Raw genomic sequence first — 21,581 nt, forward strand, 5'->3', positions numbered from 1 at the left:
CAGAAATAGCAGTCACCTGTATGGTTTGTAGGCTCCCACCAAATCATAGGCACAGCAAAAGCCATAGATTATTTTTTCTTTTTCAGCCAATCTCGCAGTGTAACTGAACAAGCGTTGCAACATAAATGTGTAGCCCAAGACTTATCCTGGTCCCCTACTTTCATACCGAAATAATACTGATAGGCAGTCTTTACAAGAGGTGCCAGATTGCGTTTCTGCGAGGAAAATGTTATTTCACCACAAATATAACAAAAGTTATTCACCATATTTACACATTTTCATGGCATTCTTACAAATTTTACACTAAAAAAGCACTCGTGAACCAGAAATTTTGCATTAATTTTAGTAGAAATTACATGTAATTCACAGCCACAGCAACACTATCTATGTTTGTGACGTACAAACAGCTAAAGATCATTTGTGTTTTGTTATTTGACAGGTGTGCCAACTCAAAAAAAAAAAAGAAAAACAACCAAATTTAAAATCTTCACTCTAAAAAATGAAATGCCACTTTATCTTCAAAAAAAGAGCTAATCTGTCACTTTCATGGTGATTTTTGAATTCAGCAGATGGAAATACATGTAAATTTACTATTTTTAAGCCCAAAACCTTTTTATTGTTGCCCAGTGTTATCTTCTGTTAGGCACCATTTTTATATCCCCTCTTTCCTGTCGGTCATATGCTTGTAGTGCCAGGTACATCTTTGAAGGTGAGAAAATGGAGGAACTGCATGGTCAACACACAAGTCGTCAGTTCATAAACATTGTTTCAGTCACTCTTTAAAGGAGGCTTGCACATTATGTGCCACATGTAGTCGATCATTGTATACCTGAAATATGGCATGTGGAGCTGTGGGAAAATGGGGAGGGTCAGAAATCTGAGATATAAAATATCTATGTCTACATCCACATACATACTCCATATCTTGTTCATATACAGGGTGTCCAGGGAGGAATGGTTAATATTCGGGGACATGACAGGCACAATCATTCAAAGCAAAAAAGTCTAATGAACGTGGGCTCTAAAATGCATATCATAAGAGTTATGAGCACTTGCTAATCTTTGATACTACGAAGCACATCTCTTCTGCTGCATGCTCATTGCTTTCTATTGTTTGGGATGAGGTAGTATGGACCAAAATGAGAAAAAAATCCAATATACATGGATTCTAAAAAGCATACATTAGAAGCTATGATAACTCATTCATCTTCAATACTGTGAAACACTCCTAAGGTAAGCATTTTGGAGTCCACATTTACCAGATGTTTTTCCTTGTTTTGATAGGTACCGCCACCTCTCAACATATTTGCACTTTTCTTTAACATCCAGAATAGGGAACAAGATGATGATACCTTTGTATCTGATGAACACTTGCCATTGAGGACAGTATTATGTGTTCTGTTATCTAAGGCACCCATGGTTCACAGTATACCATGTGGGAAAAGGTACGTTTTGCATCTGTAGTGTGGACTATAGCATCCAATTGTTTCCAGATATCATCCTTTCTGTTCTGGAGCACATTTGCAACTGTGTACAGTGCATCACTTAATTTTCATCTCACATCCCTCACTGCCTCACAAAACACAGCTTTGCTGGAGGTTACCTGATTCTGAGAGTTGGTCATTTTTGCCATGTCAGTGTTACACTACAACTGCAAGATTGTGTGTAGTCAGCTTCCCTATTATGTCACAGTGTCTAATAGGGCAGCTCACAGTGGCAGCTTGGTGGCAGTGGACACATGCTGCCTGGCTGTGATAGCCAGAATGCATGAAACATTGTTAGGCACGGCAGGTGGCCAATTTTCCACACTGGTAATGGCAGTGCACATTTGCCGGCTCTGTGCAATATTTATCAGACAATTTTAAATACTATTCAGAAAAATAATTTGATTCTTTTGCATCTTGTAATCTTGTCAGCCACGGTGAACAGCTTATATTTTTGCCAGTGGTCATAGTTGTGATAATGTGACGTTAAGTAACACACTGTATGAAATTTAAATAGTTTGCAGTGAAAAATAGGAGTCCAGAAGAATTCGTTTGGTACATGTTAGGTCACACATTGCTGCATTACCAGGTCTTCATCATTCACCAGTCATGGCTGGATAGACTGCATCAAAGTTACAATCAAGTGATTTACAATATAATGAATTACAGAATACCAGTAATGTATACAGACTATGTCATGTTCATTGTGTCCATTTGCTTTCTTCACACTCAAAGAATTCTTGGACCAAGTATAGTGGGCGTTGTTTTAAGCCTTCAGCAATTTGTTTCTTGAAGTTGTCCAGTGGCAGGGTCTGCATTTCAACAGGTAGTTTGTTGATCATCCTCACAGCGATCACTGGAAAACTCTCTCTTGTTTTGGAAAGTCGGCAGGTTGGTAGATTTATGTCTTCTTTGCTGCAGGTATTATGTTTATGGATGTTGTGCCTCTTGCTGTAGATGTCTAGGTTTTCCCTTATGTGGATCAGGCATAATAATACATAGTGGCTATAAACAGTCATTATTACCAATGTTCTGAATAATGGTCTGCAGTGTTCCTGGTTGCTGCTCGATGTAATAATTCTTATTGCCTTCTTTTGCAGTAGCAGCACATCCTTGCAGCCTGCCGAATGACCCCATAGCTGTAATCCATACAGAATGTGGCTATGGAACAAAGCATAGTAGACAGTTTTCAGAAACTGGTCTGCAATCACTTTTTTTAATCTTCGTAGGAGGTATATTACACGAGAGAGTTTCTTGCATACATGCACAGTGTGCCCATTCCATGAGAGTTTGTGGTCTATGGTGAAGCCTAACAGTTTCACAGATTCTATATGGTAAGAGTATGTGTTTTATCCAAGGCTGCATTCTATATGCTGGGTTTTTTCTTTGTTTACTTTCATCTTGTTGGCGATGAACCATCTTTTAGCGTTTTCGAACTGTACATCAGACTTCATGACTGCTTGGGTAGAATTTTCCCCTTTGGCAATAAGAGTGGTGTCATGTGCAAATTGTAGTGTCTCACCAACTTCACTTAGATCATTTACAAAAATGAGGAAGAGGAGTGGGGGGGGGGGGGGGGGCTTTGACTGAACGTTGTGGCACACCGTGTACTACCTTCTGTGGGTCGCTCAACCCGGTATCCATAGAGCACTTCAAAGAAAGCTTAAAAAATATTAATTGGGGAGATGTATACAGGGTGGTCCATTGATAGTGACCGGGCCAAATATCTCATGAAATAAGCATCAAACGAAAAAACTACAAAGAAAAAAACTTGTCTAGCTTGAAGGGGGAAACGAGATGGAAGCAGTTAATTCCATAAATTATTTGGGAGTACGCATTAGGAGTGATTTAAAATGGAATGATCATATAAAGTTGATCGTTGGTAAAGCAGATGCCAGACTGAGATTCATTGGAAGAATCCTAAGGAAATGCAATCCGAAAACAAAGGAAGTAGGTTACAGTACGCTTGTTCGCCCACTGCTTGAATACTGCTCAACAGTGTGGCATCTGTACCAGATAGGGTTGATAGAAGAGATAGAGGAGATCCAACGGAGAACAGTGCGCTTCGTTACAGGATCATTTAGTAATTGCGAAAGCGTTACGGAGATGATAGATAAACTCCAGTGGAAGACTCTGCAGGAGAGACGCTCAGTAACTCAGTTCAGGCTTTTGTTAAAGTTTCGAGAACATACCTTCACCGAAGAGTCAAGCCGTATATTGCTCCCTCCTACGTATATCTCGCGAAGAGACCATGAGGATAAAATCAGAGAGATTAGAGCCCACACAGAAGCATACCGACAATCCTTCTTTCCACGAACAATACGAGACTGGAATAGAAGGGAGAACCGATAGAGGTACTCAGGGTACCCTCCGCCACACACCGTCAGGTGGCTTGCAGAGTATGGATGTAGATGTAGATGGCACTATTGTTGGCCCGCTAGATGGCGCTTCCATAGGTCAAACAGATATCAACTGCGTTTTTTTAAATAGGAACCCCAATTTTTTATTGCATATTTGTGTAGTACGTAAAGAAATATGAATGTTTTAGTTGGACCACTTTTTTCGCTTTGTGGTAGATGGCACTGTAATAGTCACAAACAAGTACGTGGTATCACATAACATTTCACCAGTGCAGACGGTATTTGCTTCATGATAGATTACCCGTGTTAAAATGGACCATTTACCAATTGTGGAGAAGGTCGATATCATGTTGATGTATGGCTATTGTGATCAAAATGCCCAACGGGTGTGTGCTATGTATGCTGCTTGATATCCTGGACAACATCATCCAAGTGTCCAGACCATTTGCTGGATAGTTATGTTATTTAAGTAAACAGGAAGTGTTCAGCCACATGTGAAACATCAACCACGACCTGCAAGAATGATGATGCCCAAGTAGCTGTTTTAGTTGCTGTCATGGCTAATCCGCACATCAGTAGCAGACAAATTGCGGGAGAATCGGGAATCTCAGAAATGTCTGTGTTGAGAATGCTACATCAACATCAATTGCACCTGTACCATATATCTATGCACCAGGAATTGCATGGCGATGACTTTGAACGTCGTGTACAGTTCTACCACTGGGCACAAGAGAAATTACGGGACAATGACACGTTTTTTGCACGTGTTCTATTTAGCGACAAAGCATCATTCACCAACAGCGGTAATGTAAACCAGCATAATATGCACTATTGGGCAACAGAAAATCCACGATGGCTGCGAAGAGTGGAACATCAGTGACCTTGGTGGGTTAATGTATGGTGCGGCATTATGGGAGGAAGGATAATTGGCCCCCATTTTATCGATGGCAATCTAAATTGTGCAATATATACTGATTTCCTACATAATGTTCTACCGATGTTACTACAAGATGTTTCACTGCATGACAGAATGGTGATGTACTTCCCACATGATCGATGTCCGGCACATAGCTTGCGTGCGGTTAAAGCGGTATTGAATAGCATATTTCATGACAGGTGGATTGGTCATTGAAGCACCATACTATAGCCCACATGTCCACCGGGTCTGATGTCCCCGGATTTCTTTCTGTGGGAAAAGTTGAAGGATATTTGCTATCGTGATCCACCGACAACACCTGACAACATGCGTCAGCACATTGTCAATGTGTGTGCGAACATTACGGAAGGCGAACTACTCACTGTTGAGAGGAATGTCGTTACACGTATTGCCAAATGCATTGAGGGTGACGGACATCATTTTGAGCATCTGTTGCATTAATGTGGTATTTACAGGTAATCATGCTGTAACAGGTACATGTATCACATTGTAACTACCGAAATAAAATGTTCAAATGTACCTATGTTCTGTATTTTAATTTAAAAAACCTACCTGTTACCAACTGTTCATCTAAACTTGTGAGCTATATGTTTGTGACTATTACAGCACCATCTGTCACAAAGCAAAAAAAGTGGTCCAACTAAAACAATCATATTTCCTTATGTACTACATGAATATGTAATAAAAAATGGGGGTTCCTATTTTAAAAAATGCAGTTGATATCCATTTGACCTATGGCAGCGCCATCTAGCAAGCCAACCATAGCACCATCTGGTTTCCCCCTTCAAGGTAGACAAGTTTTGTTCTTTGTAGGTTTTTTGTTTGACACTTATTTCGTGAGATATTTGGCCCGGTCATGACCAATGGACCACCCTGTATAATGAGCCAAATGCTAATGATAAATGCAACATATTTGTCAATAAATTTATATCCCTTTTTGAACATTGTTTCCCATAGAAAATTACTGAATGTAGCACCACACACTTTTCAAAGGAACCTTGGATTACTACAGCTATTAAAGTGTCTTCAGAAAGAAAAAGAAAACTTTATGAGACAGTAAGAACTAGTAAAGATCCAGAAGTAGTTTTACACTATAAAAATTATTGTAACATACTGAGAAAAGTTGTTAGGAAATCAAGAAATATGTATGTTAGAGAAGAAATTAACAACTCCGGCAATAAAATCAAATCAATATGGAATGTTGTTAGAAGGGAGACAGGAAAAGTAACCACTGGGGTAGGTAGTATTACTATTAAGGAGAACGAGACCATCCTAACCAACAGTACACAAGTAGCTAATGTATTTAACAACCATTTCTTAAGTGTAGAAGAAAAAATTGGTGAGAACAGTTCAAAAGAAAAAGCCAGGCAGTACATGTAAGAGTCTGTTTTGAAAAACTTCAGTCACATTAGATTTCACCTAACAATCTCTTGTGAAATAAGCAAAATTATTAAATCTTTGAAAAATAAATGTTCTGTTGGAGTAGATGACATCTCTGATAAGATATTAAAACAATGTGGAGCAATTGCAGCTGATGTTTTGAGTCATATGTAATGCATCACTAAGTCAAGGTATTTTCCCAGACAGGTTAATATATTCCATTGTCAGCCTGCTCTACAAAAAGGGGGACACCACAAATGTCATAATTATTGGCCAGTATCCTTGCTTACAGCATTTTCAAAAATCTTCGAGAAAGTAATGTACTCAAGAGTGGTTAGCCATCTCAACAGTAACGGGATACTTAGTAAATCAGAGTCTGGATTTCAAAAATGCTGTTCCACTGAGAGAGCAATATACAATTTCATTGTCCACATAATAGAGTCTTTAAATAGTGAAATGTCAGCAATAGGAATTTTCTGTGACTTGTCCAAAGCATTTGATTGTGTGAACCATTACATTATGTTACAGAAATTACAGTTCTATGGTATAAATGGAATAACATATGAGTGGTTTAAGTCATACCTACAGAACAGGAATCAAAAAGTTTCCTTTTATGGGTCAAGTGATTTAAATAAGTTTGCCACTTCATCTAACTGGGGTGAAATTACATTAGGTATTCCACAGGGCTCAGTCATGGGTCCCCTTCTGTTCTTGATATATGTGAACAACCTCCCTTTCTACCTGAAACAGGAAGCTCAACTGACACTGTTTGCTGATGATACAAGCATCATTTCTAATACGGTAAAAGAAACTCTAATTGCAAATAATACAAATAAGGTCTTTGTACAAGTCATTAATTGGTTTTCTGCAAATGGGCTTGCTCTAAACTTCGAAAAACCACAGTACATACAATTTTCTGCTGCAAAAATTACAGTTCCTTTAATAAATGTAACACATCAACAGAAGTCAGTAGACAGGGTAGAGCATGCTAAGGTTTTGGGTGTACACATAGATGAGAATCTTAATTGGTAAATTCATATTGTGAATCTTCTAAAGTGATTAGGTTCAGCAACTTTTGCAGTCAGAATAATTGCCAATTTTTAGGATATAGAAATTAGTAAGCTAACATACTTTGCATACTTTCACTCTCTGATGTTACAAGGAATAATATTTTGGGGTAAATCAACATTTAGACAAAAAATATTCACTTCTCAAAAGAAAGTGACTAGGATAATGTGTGGGGTTCATAGTCACACATCTTGTAGGCATCTTTTTAAAAGATTGGGAATTCTTACAACAGCCTCAGAAAATTTGCTCACTAATGAAATTTGTTCTCAACAACATGGACCAGTTTAAAAAGAACTGTGACATTCATAATTATAATACCAGAAAAAAGAAAGACTTACACTATCCTTCACTCAACCTATCTTTGGCACAGAAAGGGGTAAAATATGCTGCTGTAAAAATTTTTGACAAATTACCAGATGAAATAAAATGTCTTACAGACATCAGTAATAGCTTCAAAAATAAATAGAAATCATATCTCCTTGACAACTCCTATACCATAGATGAATTCTTGAATAGGAATAAATAAATCTATAAATATAGTATATGCATTTTGTGCCACTTAAGGGAATGAGGTAGATAATAGAAATATTAATATATTAATCCTTAACACTGTATTGTAATCATATGTGCATTTCTTGTGCACTTGACACATTCCACATCAATAACAGGTACCGTACCATGTGATTGATCAATGGAACACGCAACCAACTAAGTAACTAACTGCATGACAAGGACATTATAGACAGAGTGCAAGGTTGGGGAAAGGTAGGGAAGAACATTGGCCATGTTCTTTTCGAAGAAACCATCCCAAAATTTTCTTTAAGTGATTTAGATAAACCATCAAAAACCTAAATGTGGATGGCTGGTCATGGTTGTGAACCTCTGTTATCCTGAACGTGTGTCCAGTGCCTCACTACTGCTCCAGCTCAATGCCACTGTAGAGGGAGGTGAACGATGTGATGGATAATATCTTTAGGTGGTACGTGACATTTTTATTCAGTTGTACAGCATGTGCAGACATGGATGATTGTGAGGGCACTAAGGTAAGGAAGATGAGGCACTGTAAATAGGGACAGGAGCTGTTGCATGTATTATTTGTTACATCAATGTATTGGTCAAAGAGCAGGTTAATAAGGATTTTGAGGTGATGCAAGTTAATAGATTGATTGCACTCAGGAACTGTGAGGTGTTTAAGGGAAAAACCGAAGATCAAAAACAATTAAAGAGAGAATATATGCTTGTCTATGCAAAAAACATATTTATGGTGGGTGATGTGAGTGTGGATAATGATATACTGGATGAATTTTTATGGGATAAGATCATGTGAAGTGGCAGGGGCTATGACACACATCGAAGAGAGATGTGCCACACAGCCATTATCAGTGTAATGAACTAGGAAATCAGGTGTAGAAAAACTGATAGTAGGTACTTGAAATATATCAGTAATTGAATACAATTGTAACTTCAGTCAGAAAATTGGAAAATTGTTTAAATCACAAAGAGATCCCAAGGTTGACCAAATCTGATAGAAAAACTTAAAATAGAAAACAATACTCCTAGCTTTTTGAGCATTACATTCATTTTTTAAGGAGGAAAGAGAGTTTGGTGGGGGAGATAAGAAAGATGAAGGTGATAGTACAACAGTGTCTATGTGAAAGTGGGTTTTGTTTGTGTGTGTGTGTGTGTGTGTGTGCGTGTGAATGTGAAAGACTTCGTCTATTCAGAGTGATTTGTAATAATGTTTAAAAACCCCTGAAGTGATATAGATTTGGGGCCACAAATGTTGGGAAATACCCAAAAGCATATGATGAATGTTGAACACATGATGTCACCAGATGATGTACGTCACAGTGCATGCAGCAATTGAGCCTGTTGATCCGTCACATCTGGTCACTTCGGCTCCATGTGTCTTGCCTTAAATTACTTGTCTCAGCACCATAAGTACTGCTTTGGGGTTTTTTATATGTTAATAAGAATCAACCTGTATAACTTAGAAGTAAAGGTAATAACTCAATGAATTGTAGAAGAATTGAATCAGTAACTGGCACAAAAAATAATGGCAACTTCACTAGCCCTTGAACTTATCCATTTTAGAGCTAGTGTACACATACATACACTTAGATCCTCACATTTATATGTCTATACAGTTTGAGTCTGTCTGCAAAATATGGCTATACAGGTGTGTGTGTGTGTGTGTGTGTGTGTGTGTGTGTGTGTGTGTGTGTGTGTGTGTGTGTGTGTTACTTTAGCTCAAAAGAGGATTTGTCAGAAAGTTAGCAAAGTTTTCATTTTGCTTGTGCCTGGTAACGACTCAGTGCTTGTAGTGCTTGGTGAGTTGCCAGATTACCTCGTACATTATTTATGTTGTGGACAGACTTTTTCTGATACCTTAGCCTACTTTTAAGTGTGCCTGTCTTCCACTGAAGACCTCCACTATGTGGTGTGCAGGAATGTAAATCAATTCATATTGTTGTTATTCCATCCTGGATTTTTCATTGAAAGATGAAGAAAAATATGTCAAAATCTGAAAGGAATCCTCCTTCTCTCCTCCAAAACAGTCATCTTCATTTACTGCAGAATCTTGCAAACTTTCCAGAAAAAAATCTTGCAGCCATCAAACCTTACTCCTACTGATTCCTTTGCCACTCATGATCTGAAGGCAGACTGCTCTATCATCATCATAGGAGAGAGGCAGCCCCAGTCCCTGTTTTGATGATAGGAGGCATGGCAGCAGAAATGGTGGTGTGGGAGTGGGAGGGAAATTGAATAAGTGGCAGGTGAATAGAGAAGAATGAAGACAAAAGATGTAGGTGATAGAGGAAAAAGATAGAATTGGGAGAAAGGAAGCAGGGTTGGGGCAGAAAAACAGATTAAGAAGAGGAGGATGGAGACTGAGTAGGAGAAAGAGAGGGAAAAGGAGATAGACCTGCAGAATGGAAGGAAGGCAGGAGATAGGGCAGGGGGGTAGTTCAGGAGGGATGCGGCATGAAAACAAATATTGGGAAGAAAGTTTCCACTTCCAGCATGTTAACTGGTGTGTGACGTAAGCAGAAACACGTTCGGGTCTGACTTTAAAGTTGATGGTTTTGTGAGTGGTGGGTTGAGAAGGAGTGCTTTCAGATTAAGTGCCTTTTAAGGAAATTTACTGGAACCTTAGGATCAGTACACTGATCCGGAGATCCTCCAGATAGTGCTTTATTCACGCATGATACCATGCACTGTATATGATGTTATTCCCAGGATCATACATCTATGAACAAACGTCATGGATAACAGTCTGGCATCTTGTACCGTCTCCACTGCTTACAGCACAACCCTAAAATTATACAAAGAGACAATCATTGAACTCTTGCTCTGTGCTATGGCAGTTGATTTTTTTGGCAAGGGAATTTGCCAGTAACACAGACTGGAACAGATGTAAACCCATTAGGTCCCACACATGTTTAGTGAGAACAAGTCTGATGATTGTACATGCTGTGGGAGCTGAACACCTTGGGGACAATGGTGGGCAATGTGAGAAGTGTGTTTACAGGTTTTGTTGTGTTGGAAAAGCACACCTCCTTGACACTGTAGGAATGAGAAAGCATTAGGCTGGATGATGTTCTAAATTTGTCTTTCATTGTTAAGTGTCCCTCAACTAACAACATAGGTGTATGTCATTGTAGGCTATAGCTTGAAATGTAGCAATCTTAGACATATGCAGTTCCCCTGATATCACTCCTAACATAAAAATACAATTTTCCTTTTCTTATCTTCCAAAATTCATTTATGAGCTATATTTTTTAAGACTTATTGTTTTAAGTCAGATTTACATTTGGTTCATTATCAGAGTAGTGATATTCTTTATGGAACCTTTTTTTTTTTTTAAAAAAAAAAAAACAAATATACAGTATCTAAGATTTAGTAAGACCATGTATAATCAAAATTTTGGACCCATTAATAATTTTATGGGGAAGAATTGATATGTCATATTTTAAATCCCATATTTTCATGCATGAAAAGGACACTTTTACCTTATTCAGATGTTTGTAGTTTAGGAAATAATGTAATCAAAAATGATTTGTTGTGTAATAAATGTGACATTGTTCAATTTGTAAAATATATTACTTGAAAAATCCGGTGTTCCCATGTTGTAACACTGATCATTCCATTTTCCATGTATGTGGTTCCTAAGCAAATGATTTAGATAGATACTTGAGTATTTGAATCACAAAATTTTATTCTGGACTAAACTTCACAGATTTTAGTAGCAAATTTAGGACAAGTTTTCCCACCAAAAATTTTCTCACAAAAATAGATCCCAAGCAAGATAACAGCTAGTTAAAGAATATTAAGCCAAGAGCAAAAAAAGGTAACTTCATTTCGGAATGCATATAAATATTACCTGGATCATTCCATGTCAATTCAACCAATTTGAGAAAATGTTCCAGCTGATAGTTTCAAATTTGGCTGAAATTTAGCACACCAATGCTACCAAGTGTGGAACACTCATGTACAAAATTTTAAGTTCCCCTGCCAATTAGTTCCAGAATTATGGCTTGTGAAAGAAGGTGGTGTGACCCGGAAACTGCAACCCGCATCTGGCAATCTATCTTCAGACCCAATTTCAGGTCCTAATAACTTTGGAACTATTCTGCACAGTCCAGTGAAATTTTTACAACCCAGTAACATTCACTCAGAGAACACACTCTACGAATCAAAACACCAACAACATATTTCTGAGGGAAAAAAAGAAATTCCAAAATGTGATGAAAAAAATGTAATACGTTAAAAGGTGCATACTGTAGGTGCCCTCTATGCCAAATATAATTCAATCAAAAAGGGTATAAATTTTTTGTGGTAAGCTTAATGTGGCCTAAACACACACAGAACTCATCTTGCCCATATCAGTCACACAAACAGAGTTACATGTACATGAAAATACAAAAATTTGAAAAATTACTTGAAAAACTTGGATTATCTAAGTGTGGTAGCACAAAAGGGACAAGTGATATCCAAGCCAAATTTCAAACACAGCGGAAGTAGACCATAATATAATATGTGGCAAAATTTCAACTTGTTATTGCATGGCATTTGTGTACAATAAAAGTTGACAGAGATGTATTTGGTTACGTTTCTTTTAACACGATTTAGCAAGTAATAGTGATGATGCAGACAGCTTGTTTCAGATAAAGCTACAGCAATTGTTGGGAACCATTAGGCAACAGAAAGTTAAACAATGGTAGTTTACAGGGACAGAATGAGTCATTGTTAGGCAGGAACAACAAAGGAAACAAGCAACAATTACAGGTTATTCATGTTTTTAAGATTCTAGTTCAGACTGGTCAGTACTGTTGTGGAAGGTCAGTATGGAGGCAGAAGAGTGTACTAGCGGTGCTTTTGTTCAAACAAGTTGCAGTATTGGTAGAGCACAAGCATCTGAATGTCATAAAACAACATGTGGAACAAAATGCGGCATTCGCTTTGTATTGTATGATCTGGATGAATCTGACCAAGATTTGTTGCTATGGAGATCCGGGACACACCCTGTGGGCACAGGAAGTACAGTTCCAGGAAACTTAAGTGTTTGTCATCATCATATGAAAGTGTTTCCGGATAAGTATTCTTTCCTAAAAAGAAGTTGTTTTGATCCATTTCGGATTCATAAGAAGACAGTGATGTGTAGCCTCAGAGAAATTGATATAAAATCAGTACTGAAAGTGAACCAGTGCATGGGACTTAACATGAAACGAGGACAAAGGTTATGTTCCAGGTGTGTTACACTGCTAAAAAATGAAGACTATTCTGATAATTTACATGACAGTGATGAAGAGTATCAGCCACCTACAGCCACAGCGGATGAGCAATTAAATACACTCCTGGAAATTGAAATAAGAACACCGTGAATTCATTGTCCCAGGAAGGGGAAACTTTATTGACACATTCCTGGGGTCAGATACATCACATGATCACACTGACAGAACCACAGGCACATAGACACAGGCAACAGAGCATGCACAATGTTGGCACTAGTACAGTGTATATCCACCTTTCACAGCAATGCAGGCTGCTATTCTCCCATGGAGACAATCGTAGAGATGCTGGATGTAGTCCTGTGGAACGGCTTGCCATGCCATTTCCACCTGGCGCCTCAGTTGGACCAGCGTTCGTGCTGGACGTGCAGACCGCGTGAGACGACGCTTCATCCAGTCCCAAACATGCTCAATGGGGGACAGATCCGGAGATCTTGCTGGCCAGGGTAGTTGACTTACACCTTCTAGAGCACGTTGGGTGGCACGGGGTACATGCAGACGTGCATTGTCCTGTTGGAACAGCAAGTTCCCTTGCCGATCTAGGAATGGTAGAACGATGGGTTCGATGACGGTTTGGATGTACCGTGCACTATTCAGTGTCCCCTCGACTATCACCAGAGGTGTACGGCCAGTGTAGGAGATCGCTCCCCACACCATGATGCCGGGTGTTGGCCCTGTGTGCCTCGGTCGTATGCATTCCTGATTGTGGCGCTCACCTGCACGGCGCCAAACACACATACGACCATCATTGGCACCAAGGCAGAAGCGACTCTCATCGCTGAAGACGACACGTCTCCATTCGTCCCTCCATTCACGCCTGTCGCGACACCACTGGAGGCGGGCTGCATGATGTTGGGGTGTGAGCGGAAGACGGCCTAACGGTGTGCGGGACCGTAGCCCAGCTTCATGGAGACGGTTGCGAATGGTCCTCGCCGATACCCCAGGAGCAACAGTGTCCCTAATTTGCTGGGAAGTGGCGGTGCGGTCCCCTACGGCACTGCGTAGGATCCTACGGTCTTGGCGTGCATCCGTGCGTCGCTGCGGTCCGGTCCCAGGTTGACGGACACGTGCATCTTCCGCCGACCACTGGCGACAACATCGATGTACTGTGGAGACCTCACGCCCCACGTGTTGAGCAATTCGGCGGTACGTCCACCCGGCCTCCCGCATGCCCACTATACGCCCTCGCTCAAAGTCCGTCAACTGCACATACGGTTCACGTCCACGCTGTCGCGGCATGCTACCAGTGTTAAAGACTGCGATGGAGCTCCGTATGCCACGGCAAACTGGCTGACACTGACGGCGGCGGTGCACAAATGCTGCGCAGCTAGTGCCATTCAACGGCCAACACCGCGGTTCCTGGTGTGTCTGCTGTGCCGTGCGTGTGATCATTGCTTGTACAGCCCTCTCGCAGTGTCCGGAGCAAGTATGGTGGGTCTGACACACCGGTGTCAATGTGTTCTTTTTTCCATTTCCAGGAGTGTACTTCAGTGACTGCTCTTGGTTTGTCTCCCATGAAGACACACGAAGTTTGGAAAAGAGACAGGCCCAGCTATGGTAGAAGAAAACTACAAGAAGCTCAAATGGAAGTAAAACACAAAATAGCTGACACAATAATGGTGGAAGAGGAAGAACTATCTGCTCCAAAGGAACAGAAATCATGCCAGAAATGCTATAATTTGGAATAATTGTGCATGATTTGAAAGAAAAATGTGCCATATCCAGACACCAGAGAAAAGTAGCTATTCTTACCCTTGCATCCTCCAGCTGGTCTATTGATTACACTGCAAAGGAATTCAATGTTTCTACATATATGGTAAAGCAAGGTAGGAAAATAAAAGCAACTGTAGGAGTGCTTCCACAACTTCAGCAGGCTCAGGGTAAGCATTTGAGTTCAGAAATAAAGTGGCTAGTGTCGGAGTTTTATGAAAATAATGACTACAGCCAAATAATGCCTGGAATTAAAGACTATGTAACGGTGAAAATGGGAAATGTACATGTACAGATGCAAAAAAGACTGTTGCTATGCAGCATATCAGAACTATTTAGAATTCCAATACCAAAGTAGGTTTATCATCTTTTTTCAATCTTCGGCCAAAATGGTTTGTGCCTGTAAGTGCAAGGGGCACACACAATGTTTGTGTATGTGAGACCCATCGAAATGCTAAGCTGATGTTTGCTGCTATAAAGGATTCTGGTCTGGATTACAAAGGTGCAATGAAGCTGCTAGTGTGGGACATCAGTTCCTACCAGTGCATGATACACAGGTGTGAAAAGTGTCCTGGTAAGGCAAATCTTGCAGAACACATGAATAACAAACTGTATGGTGAGCTCCTTATGGATGACGATGAACTTGTTTCTTATAAGCAATAGACACTCATGGATTGCACAAGTCTTGAAACAAAGCAAAGTACAGTGGAAGATTTTGTTGAAATGTGTTGTCAAAAAATGGACAAACTGACCACACACAGCTTCACAGCAACAGCACAATCGGCTTATCTCCAGTTTTGTGAGGATGATTTGAAACAAGACAAAATTTTAGTAATACTAGACTTTTCTGAAAATTATGCATTTATAGTTCAAGATGCCACCCAAAGATGTCATTGGGACAACAGTCAAGCAACTCTTTAGCCATTTACGATTTACTATAGAGGTGAATCAGATGATGTGTCTGTCATGAACCTGTGCCTTTTAGTGACTGTTTAATTCATGATGTCATTGCAGTTCATGCCCACATTCGCTCTGTCATGGCAAATGTGAAAAACAAGCTGCCTCATGTACATTTTGCGAAATACTTCAGTGATGGAGCAACTAGTCAGTACAAAAACGGTAAAAATCTCAAAAATTTATGCATGCATTACCACAATTTTCAGATTCACGCAGAATGGAATTTTTTCGCAACAAGTCATGGTAAAAATGTATGTGATGGTATTGGTGCTACCATTAAGCACATGGTATCATGAGCTAGTCTGCAGCACCTTACATAAGGGCGCATTCCAACACCTCTTCAATTATTTACCTAGGTACAGAAAAATATCTCTGGCATACAATCGTTCTATGTTTCGAAAGATGAGGTGAAATCAGTCGAAGAGTTGCTAAAAAGCAAACTAGAACATGTTAAAACTGTTGCAGGCACAAGGAGCCATCATCACTTCTCTCCAGCGGACTCTGATAATGTGCAGATGAGCAGACTGTCCAGTTATAACTATAGGTTCATGCACAACATGTGTCTTCACATTGTGTCTGACTCAGGATTCAGAAGCAAAAGCAGCAACATACAACCAGGTTGCTATATTATAGTTGTTTATGATGACAAATGGTACTTAGGATGTGTTTCAGAGTGCTGTAAAGCAGAAGGTGATGTATTTGTGAACTTCATGGCACCAGCAGGACCAGCAAGATCTTTTCATTGGCCATGTTTGGCAGACAGGTGTTGGATTCCTTTTGAACATATTCTTATGACAGTTCCAGTTCCTACCACAGTGTCAGAAAGACAGTACAATTTGAAACTAAATGTACAAAGTACAGTGGCTAAAGTGTGGAAGAACTTCTGTTCGAAGCACAATCGACTGGTTTTTAGCAGTTAAGGTGCAGTAAACATTAATTATAGGTTATGTGAATCTGTCTATATGTTGTTGCTTAGTGATTAAACAGTTGTGGGAGAGGGTAAGATGAGGCAGAACAGTTTACAGTATGTTTTTACAAAATTGTGCTCTGGAACAATGGCCACATCACCAAATACAGCTTAGGGTCAACTTCCATTATACACAAATGTCTTGCAATAACATGCTGAAATTGTGAGAGATATATCATTATGGCCTACTTATGCAGTGTGTGAAATTTGGCTTGGATACCACTTGCCCCTTTTGTGTTACCACACTTCGAAAATCCATGTTTTTCAGGTAATTTTTCAAATTTTTGTATTTTTGTGTGCATGTAACTCGGTTTTTGTGACTGATATGGGCATGATGAGTTCTGCATGTGTTTAAGCCACATTAAGCTTACCACAAAAAATTTATACCCTTTTTGAGTGAATTATATTTGGCATATGTAGCTTTTAACATATAACATTTTTATAATCACATTTTGGAATTTTTTATTTTCCCTCAGAAATATGTTGTTGGTGTTTTGATTCATGGAGTGTGTTCTCTAAATGGATGTTACTGGGATGTAAAAATTTCACTGGACTGTGTGGAATAGTTCCAAAGTTATTAAGACCTGAAGTTGGGTCTGAAGATAGATTGCCAGATGCAGGTTGCCATTTCAGGGTCACGCCAACTTCTTTCAGAACTCATAATTCTGGATCTAATTGGCAGGGGAAACTAATACTTTGTACACGAGTGTTCCACACATGGTAGAATTAGTGTACTGAATTTCAGTCAAATCTGAGACTATGCGCTGGAGCCCCTGGTTGAACTGACGTGGAATGACTCACCTGCAACTCCTGTTTCTGTGGTTTTATTGAAAATGTAATAAAATACTATTTATTTAATTTGTAAACTATACATCTACATGTTGAACCTACAAAATAAGTGTTTGGACAATGAGAAAGTAAATGGAAGCTAGGAAACGTAAGTGAGAGGAACCTGTGTTAATCATGAAACTTGCCACTCATAGAATTATGCTTATGCAGATCCAGTGCAAATCAGTGTAAGTTTGATCCTACTATTCAATACAAACGCTGTGCTGCAAGATTATTATAATCATTGCAGTGCCTGATTTAAAATAAATACCTGTTGGAAATACTTTCAACATGTGCAGTGTCATGTACATCAGTGAAAATTCCCTAACATTATTTACTATGTCAATTGTCAACTATGGATAAAAGAGGAAATCAAATGAGACTTGCACATCAGCAGCATCACAAGTTCCCCACACCATGATCCTTTGTCCTGTATGTTCTCGCCTAATAGACCCCAGTAGTTGACTATCTCCTGGTTGACATTGCACTCACTAACAATCATCACCCATATCAAAGTGTAGTCGTCTCTCATCACTAAACACAACTTTGCAACTTTATCCTTCTTGTTTTATCTTTTGTATAATCATTGGCTGTAGGATAATGAACATTGAGAAGAAGCCTTATGAGCTGCATCATTGTTTGTTGTCCAACATCTAGAAAATTGTTCCTGATGGTCCTAGTTAATACTCAGAATTGAATATTGGTTCTAATTTGCCCATTGACCACCATGTAATCAACAGTGGCTGCTCATTTGACACAATGGTCGAGATGTGAATCTGTGTACTGCTGTTGTCCAGAATGATGATGACAAAATGTGTGCTCCTTCCTTGGACAATCAGTACCAACATCATTCACGGTTGACATGTCCCAACCAACATACTGGATAATGCATTGGGTAGACTGTTCAGGCTTCTGTAGCTCCTCATAAGATCTTGCTCAAATGTAATTAATTATATGAGTTATGTTTGTCAGTGTCACGTTGGCACACCTACAGTTTACCAGTGCTGTAAAATGCTTTAAACCATAGACAACTCTTTCACTATATCAAATATGTTTGTTATGGGCTCCCCCCCCCCCCCCCCCCCCCTCTCTCTCTCTCTCTGTCTGTCTGTCTCTCTAAATGTTCAGCATGTAGTGATATTTACACATTAATTTGCAATGAAATTACAAAACTGCCAAAGTTGCATGGAAGTTGTTTTTATGCAAATGGCAACCAGTTTTAGACGTTAGTCCTTTATCAATCCCTCCACATAAGTCCTACCGTAACACCAAATCCTGTGTAAGTTGGCCACATTGCTTGAATGAGTGGCTAAGTGTAAGGTACTATTTGCATTTGAAAGTCAAATGTTTTGCTGCATTCAGCACTGGACTGTCGCATTCAAAGTTTACCTCGCACTTAGTCACTCATTCATGCTATATGAAGACGGTATCTGTTCTTTCGGACACGTCTGACAGATACCGTCGGTGACCTGCAGCTCTCTACAATGAAATGATAATTAAATCGTGACCCTAAGCTGCAACTTCAACAGTTTTATAATTTCACTGAATCATAGTAAGTTGCTGCCTATTGCCATCCAGCATGCTGGAACCGGGTAAATTAATTCACGATGTGAATGTAAAATGACTTGTTCCACATCATTATTACTTAGAATCCAAAATGATGTGTGGAATATGAAACTAGCTATCTAACTAACTAACTGTGCCCAGCATGTCACTTTGATATATGCACCTTACAGCCAGGTATCATTGCCACATGAAAATTTGGTATATTTATTTCGTGTCTTTAGTGAAGGGCATTTCTCTTTTACTGAGAATTTGTATATGATATTACTTAATATAACAAAAATAGCTTGATTATATGGCTGAAGACATGACTTTTCTAAAAAAATTATCATTTTTTTCTGAATGAACTTAACATTGTAAGTCACAGCTCTACGGACAATAGCTGAACCGTATTCTACAGTTACTGCTAAAGATGTGTTGTCGTCGGTCTTCTGTGTCTCTTGAAATGGTCACTGTAGAATGTTAAACAACAGTACAAAGTAAATGAATAATTTTTTACCCTATTTCTATGTAACTTCATTTCAGAAACAAATATGGGCATTTAGAATCACTCGGTTTGTTGACATCTTGAATCAAGGGTGAAAAACATACAGGAAAGTTGAAAAAAATAAGACAATTTGAAAAAATATGAAAATAGCATGTTGAATATTTATGATAATGCATATTTTATTTGTTAAACTTTATTTAAATGAAGTGTTTCCAAAAGATAGACAGTCACAGAAATTGCATAAAACATAGTTTTTTAATTGTGTTATTGTGTGAGATTCTCTCTCAGACGTCTATAAATTAATACATTTGACGCATTTATAGGTTTTAAGAAGTTCTTCTGTAATAAGGGTTACGAGGGAGAGGTGCGACTCTTAGCCGATGGTACGAGTGCAGCTGAAGGTCCGCGGTGCAAGCAGAACTGTGCCCGATGCTCTACAAGGCAGTCTACCAAAGATGCAACACCACTGTCACCAGGAGGTCACACATATTATTCAGCTTATAACATAGTTTTATATGTTCATATATTTTTTAAAATATACTTGCAGATTTTGACATATATTGACAATAAAAATCCCATTGATATCTTGAAAACTAATTTGTACAGAATTTTGTTTTCTAATTATTTATTATTTAGGAAAGATGTAAAACGAACCATAGTTACCACTCAGAGTGTCTGCTATAATATCATAAAATACTGTTGAGTCATTTGTACTGTGCTGTAATGTTGGACTAGGCTGGAAATAAATTATGTAATAGTGAAGTGTTCAGAGAGGGGGATCATCCTTAGATAGAATAATATAATAAAGTAATGCATATTTTCAGTATAGCCTAATGAACTTATACATGAAAATGGAAGGTAATTATATGCTATATTGATATATTGACTGAAAAGTAATATCACTCTCAAAGTCGTTCAAGAGTTGTGCTTGCAACTTGGAACATCTGCATAACTTACGTATTGTCACTGAAAAACAGTTTCGTAAATGTTAATACTTGAAATGAATAGTTAACAGTTTAACCAAACAATTATTTTTGAAGCAACTGATAGGAATCGGTCGATGTAAGATAAATCACATTTCCTATGGTTTACCAAATGCAATTGTAACTCTGCAAGTTTCAGACAACAGAGTGAAGTATTTTGCTACTGGAATTATTAGTTACAAGACTTTATAAAACCAAACAGGATACTCTAAACTGAATGGATTCTGGTTGTACAGGCAGGTTAAATCGTAGAAATTACACGGTACTTCGATGACGTACCACTCTGTTATCGTCGAGTGACCTGACGTACTGAGTGTAGCATGTATGCAGGGATTATATGTTTTCCCATTGCTTCATCACACTGTTCATCTGTGCTAAAACACAGAGGACCCACAGATTACATAAGACTGCCTTTCATTTCCTCGCACTTATGACTGACTCAGCCTTGAGGTACTGAGCAGAGTAGGTCGTGGCAGAATTACAGATGTTGCTAAGATAGGATTTGTTGTCCTGGTTTATTAAATTGTCTAAAATGAAAATTCTTGTGGACTTCTATACAACTCAGTCTCAGTAACTTGTTGCCTGAGTAAACAATTTTGTACAACTGAAATTCAATGTATACCCTTCAGCCATGCAGTAGTCTTCTATGACATACTTTCTTTGTTACAAAAGTCTCATTTTCCACTGATGCACTGTTCTGCATTTATGGAAATTATTTTGTCAGCACAAATCATATTATAATTTCAACGAATGCATTACATGCTTGCCTGGCAAGGCCAGTACTGTTTTAGACTTAAGAGAGCAATTAACAAGTGTTGGATAGAGGGCAGAAGACACTCTGCATACTATATTTTTTTAGAATCTTGTAGGGATTCAGTTTCCCTTTCCAGTCAGATATGGTCTGAAGTATGCCAGAAAATGTTTCATCTATTTTTGGCAAAATTAACATCTATTTTTTTGGGAAATTCGTGTCTATTTTTGTCGAAGTTTGCATTTATTTTCTTTGTAAGTGATTAGATGCACAAATTTAAAAGGTTGTCATGCTACATGAGTGAAGATAAATAA

At 38.8% G+C, this 21,581-nt stretch overlaps 1 protein-coding gene across 1 annotated transcript in view; it reads left to right on the top strand.

Moving 5' to 3' along the window:
• The window catches only part of LOC126298364 (ceramide kinase), a 257,678-nt gene that overhangs the window by 193,410 nt on the left and 42,687 nt on the right, over positions 1 to 21,581 (top strand). Inside the window, exon 6 of the mRNA XM_049989664.1 lies at positions 19,857 to 20,012. Within this exon, the coding sequence (XP_049845621.1) occupies positions 19,857 to 20,012 (156 nt within the window). The remainder of the gene's footprint in view (positions 1 to 19,856; positions 20,013 to 21,581) is intronic.

Source organism: Schistocerca gregaria, chromosome X, assembly GCF_023897955.1.
Source record: "Schistocerca gregaria isolate iqSchGreg1 chromosome X, iqSchGreg1.2, whole genome shotgun sequence".
Lineage (NCBI taxonomy): Eukaryota > Metazoa > Arthropoda > Insecta > Orthoptera > Acrididae > Schistocerca > Schistocerca gregaria.